Consider the following 4021-nt stretch of genomic DNA (forward strand, 5'->3'; position numbering starts at 1 on the left):
CTAATGCTTTAAATTTTGTTTTTGATCTGTGTCATATAATTATTTTATTTGCATCTTCTGTTTTTGTTTTCCATATATAATTACTATAACTATTACACTAGGCACTATCCGGCTGACATTCGGATAGACTATCACATTTTGGATTTCACTCGTAACGAGAGAATTCACCCTGCTGGATGTTGCAGCGATGCCGGATCTACCTAGTAACCCTTGTAGCTTGCTGGCTCCTCGTGGTGGGCCTCTGGATGACTGCCCACCTTGGCGTAGGCCTCAACCAGTTCCTTTGGTAGTGGTGGTGCCTTTGGGATGTGCGATCCTTCGGCATGGAATCCATTCTCGTCGGCAACGTAGCTCACAGAAACGGTTTCACCATGGGGATCAACGTAAGAGTACGACCCATGAGCAACGTTGGCTTCGTGACCCTTGCTGCCAAAGTTCTTGACGTGTCCTGCCTCCTGAACGGTGATTCCATTACCCGATTGGTATGAATACTTGAACGCGTCGTTGCCCTGAGCATGTTCGCTGTGCACGATCGGGATGTGCTTGTGATCGGAATGTGCTGCATAGTAATCACCACCGGCAACCACCACGGCCAGCAAAGCAGACAGAGTAATGAACTGTGGAAACATAAAACGTTATTGACTTTGACCTAGTAATGCAACGCAATGGTAATTGGAAAATCTTGTGTTTATATTTCAATAAGCGTGACCGAAACTATTTACTGGCAACGAATGTAAGGAAGATAAGTGAGATCACCTACCAGTTTCATTGTCGTGCAGATTGTGAATTGGAAAAACGGATTGCACGTGACAAGTTTGCTGGCTGAATGCACACTGATGCATGTTGGTGGTCCAGCTATATCTATATATACAAACTTGCTGAAAAAATGACCATCAAGGGGTAATCTGGGATGGCTCAGGCCCAGCCGATGGAAAAGTGAAGGTATTCTCCCTTCGGAGAAATTCATGTGTTTTATTACATATTTTATCCGATACGAACGTTGTCGTTCAGAGCGGCTGACGGTATTTGAGGACATTTAATTATTGTAACCTATTATTTCAAGTTCTAATGTTAAAACGGATTTTTAGCGCTAAACTGTTACTAGAGTCTGGGCCCATTTGGACAGGGGGACCTATTTCGGGCACTTGCTGCTATAACTCAGTTAATTTCAATCCGATTGACTGTATTTTCTGATCAGATGCGCTGAATTTGGATGGTTTGATACGATACGTCTCTGATCGTGTCCCAAAAATCAAGTCAATCGATTGAAAATTGACGGAGTTATAACAGCAAGTGCTCAACATTTTTAGTGATTTTTTTTCTTTTTTTTCAATAGGCCGTTCTTTTAAGTTATGTCGGCATATCCTTTTCGGAAATGAGCACAAAAAGTGATTATCTCCTTACAATTGGTCAAAGTTTGCTTCTCCAGAACTCCAGACTTTTGAACAAAACAACACTTTTTAATCATTACTTAGAAGAACTACTTTTTATCTTTCGATTTTTAGCTTTGTCTACCTAGAAATAGTGAAAATAAAGATATTGCGACAGATAAAATATTTTCAACTTTTACAGTGTTTATCTGCTTTTTGTTTAATGGCAAACATCTGCGGACACGAATGCACAGGAGTGGTAAAGTGTTGTTAATAAATATGATTAATAATAACAAACGCCTTAGAATCCCACTCTAACATTGCACCAGAACCTTAAATGTATAAATCTCAAGAAGAAAACTTCTAACGATAGTGTAACTTCCATTTTGCTCTTGTTCATTTGCAATAAACTTGAAATAAAAATGGTAGGTGGATAAAAAGGGATAGAGATAGAAACGTGTCAGGGTCGCCTATTTTCCCAGAAAACTCAGATGGATTTTTTTTGTTTTCCCTTGACACTACTTACTTTGAAAAATCATAACTCAAGAACGAAGCATCGTAAAAACAAAGTTTTTTTTTTAGAAAATGAAAGCATATTTTCTCAGAAATCCAAAAAATATGAACTGGAAAAAGTTTTCCACAAAATTTTCCACAGTTGAGAAAATTTGTAAAGAAAAGCCTGAAAAACTATGTGCAAACTCGTGGAAAATTTTCAAAAAAATTTTTTTGAGGCGGTAATTTCATTAGCTTCTATCGCTGAAATTTTTGGAATGCACTTAATTTTCGTTCTTGCGTTATGAGATCCTGAGAAAATTTGCTTACGTTTTCATTTAAAAACTTTGTTTCTACGATGCTTCGTTCTTGAGTTATGATTTTTCAAAGAAAAGGCTTTTTATGTTATGTATTTCATGGCTATTTAAGGTGGAAAAAATTAGAAAAGTTTGAGAGTCCCAATTTGACATATGAAACAATTGGTGGTAGCTGATAACACTAAAATACAAAAGAAAAGATGAAAAAACTATCCGCATTAAATGTTTTCAACATCAATCAATTATTCAAAATTTATACTAGTATCGAACAATCAAAAATACAGCTTTGAAATGTTTCAATTGTTGTGGGTGGATCCTTACTCTCTATGACAGTCTATTAGCAACAATGCCAGAACATCAATTTGTCATCACCGATTGGCAAAATCATGCAGTACAAATCATGTGAAATTTCTGCAAGAAGATTTGGATGCCATTGCAGTTATTTTTCGATGTTCGATCACCTTCCATGGTCAACTCAGTTGCAAGTTTGTATATATAGACAAATGCAAACCACCGAAAGGTATCAGTGGGCATTCAGCCAGCAAACTAGCAGCGTCTATATAGATCTTTTAACAAATATAGAAAAATGAAGCTGGTGAGTTGATTTTGTGGTGGACAGTGGTTATCAATTAGAAGAAAGTTTGTGTAAATGTTTGTACCGGTGCAGCAGTTCTGAATGATCACCAAATGCCGAGTATGGTAGTTACGTTAGTGGGTCATTACCAATCATTTTTTGTTTTTCTTTTCATGCTCCTGGCAGTTTATTACTTTGTCCGCTGTACTGGCCGTGGTGGCTGCAAATAGCTATGGTGGTGGTGATCACTATGTGGACCATAAGCACATTCCGATCGTGCACAGCGAGCATGCTCAGGGCAACGACGCCTTCAAGTATTCATACCAATCGGGTAATGGAATCACCGTTCAGGAACAAGGCCATGTCAAGAACTTTGGCAGCAAGGGTCACGAAGCTAACGTTGCTCATGGGTCGTACTCTTACGTTGATCCCCATGGTGAAACCGTTTCTGTGAGCTACGTTGCCGACGAGAATGGATTCCATGCCGAAGGGTCGCACATCCCGAAGGCACCGCCACTACCAAAGGAGCTGGTTGAGGCCTACGCCAAGGTGGGCAGTCATCCAGAGGCCCACCACGAGGATCCAGCAAGCTACAAGGGTTACTAGGTAGATCCGACATTGCTGCAACATCCAGCAGGGTGTATTCTCTCGTTATGAGTGTAATCCAAAATGTGATAGTCTATCCGATTGTCAGCCGGATAGTGCCTAGAGTAATAATTTTTATAATTATATGGAAAACCAAAACACCAGATGTAAATAAAATATATGATGTCTATTTTTGAGAACACATGTTTTAAATGATTAGATAGAGTTTTAAGATCTGATATTCCCATGGAGATCTTGAGGCCTACCCACATCTCTCATTTTGTGTTCTAGAGCACTCCTTATGCCAGCCAAGGACTGATGCCAACAAAACCATCTAAAGGTGCTGCCCAGACGGCAAATAATAAACCAGTTTTGATAGATAATTTTTTTTATCTGTATCAACGAGATTTTTAGCCCTAGGCTAGTTCATCTCGGGACCCACGCTTTACTTCCCTTCCGAAGGAAGAACTCACATTTTGTGAGTTTGTCGGGAGTGGGATTCGATCCCAGGTCCTCGGCGTGATAGTCAAGTGTTCTAATCAACACACCAGGTCCGCTCCACTTTGATAGATAAATTTTGACAAGTTGTTTGGCTCTGTTTGTCCCTGTTCGTTTTTCGAAAGTGACAAAAATTTGTGTTTGCCTGGTACACCTTGGTCAAAATTTAACTGTCACAAATGGTC

General features: G+C 39.4%; 2 protein-coding genes across 2 annotated transcripts; one reads left to right on the forward strand and one right to left on the reverse strand.

Annotated features, from left to right (window-relative positions):
- LOC109418734 (cuticle protein CP14.6-like) lies at positions 1-884 on the reverse strand. Its single transcript, XM_019692964.3, has 2 exons — positions 761-884; positions 1-617 (listed from the first exon to the last, which is right to left on the reverse strand). Exons 1-2 carry the CDS (start codon positions 767-769, stop codon positions 201-203), a joined length of 426 nt encoding a protein of 141 aa, XP_019548509.3. The 5' UTR covers positions 770-884; the 3' UTR covers positions 1-200.
- A 1745-nt stretch (positions 885-2629) lies between these two features.
- On the forward strand, positions 2630-3544 carry LOC109406485 (cuticle protein CP14.6). The gene is made up of 2 exons (XM_019679565.3): positions 2630-2774; positions 2940-3544. Exons 1-2 carry the CDS (start codon positions 2766-2768, stop codon positions 3357-3359), a joined length of 429 nt encoding a protein of 142 aa, XP_019535110.3. The 5' UTR covers positions 2630-2765; the 3' UTR covers positions 3360-3544.
- Positions 3545-4021: the final 477 nt, after the last annotated feature.

Source organism: Aedes albopictus, chromosome 3 (assembly GCF_035046485.1).
Source record: "Aedes albopictus strain Foshan chromosome 3, AalbF5, whole genome shotgun sequence".
In the NCBI taxonomy this organism is placed as follows: Eukaryota; Metazoa; Arthropoda; class Insecta; order Diptera; family Culicidae; genus Aedes; species Aedes albopictus.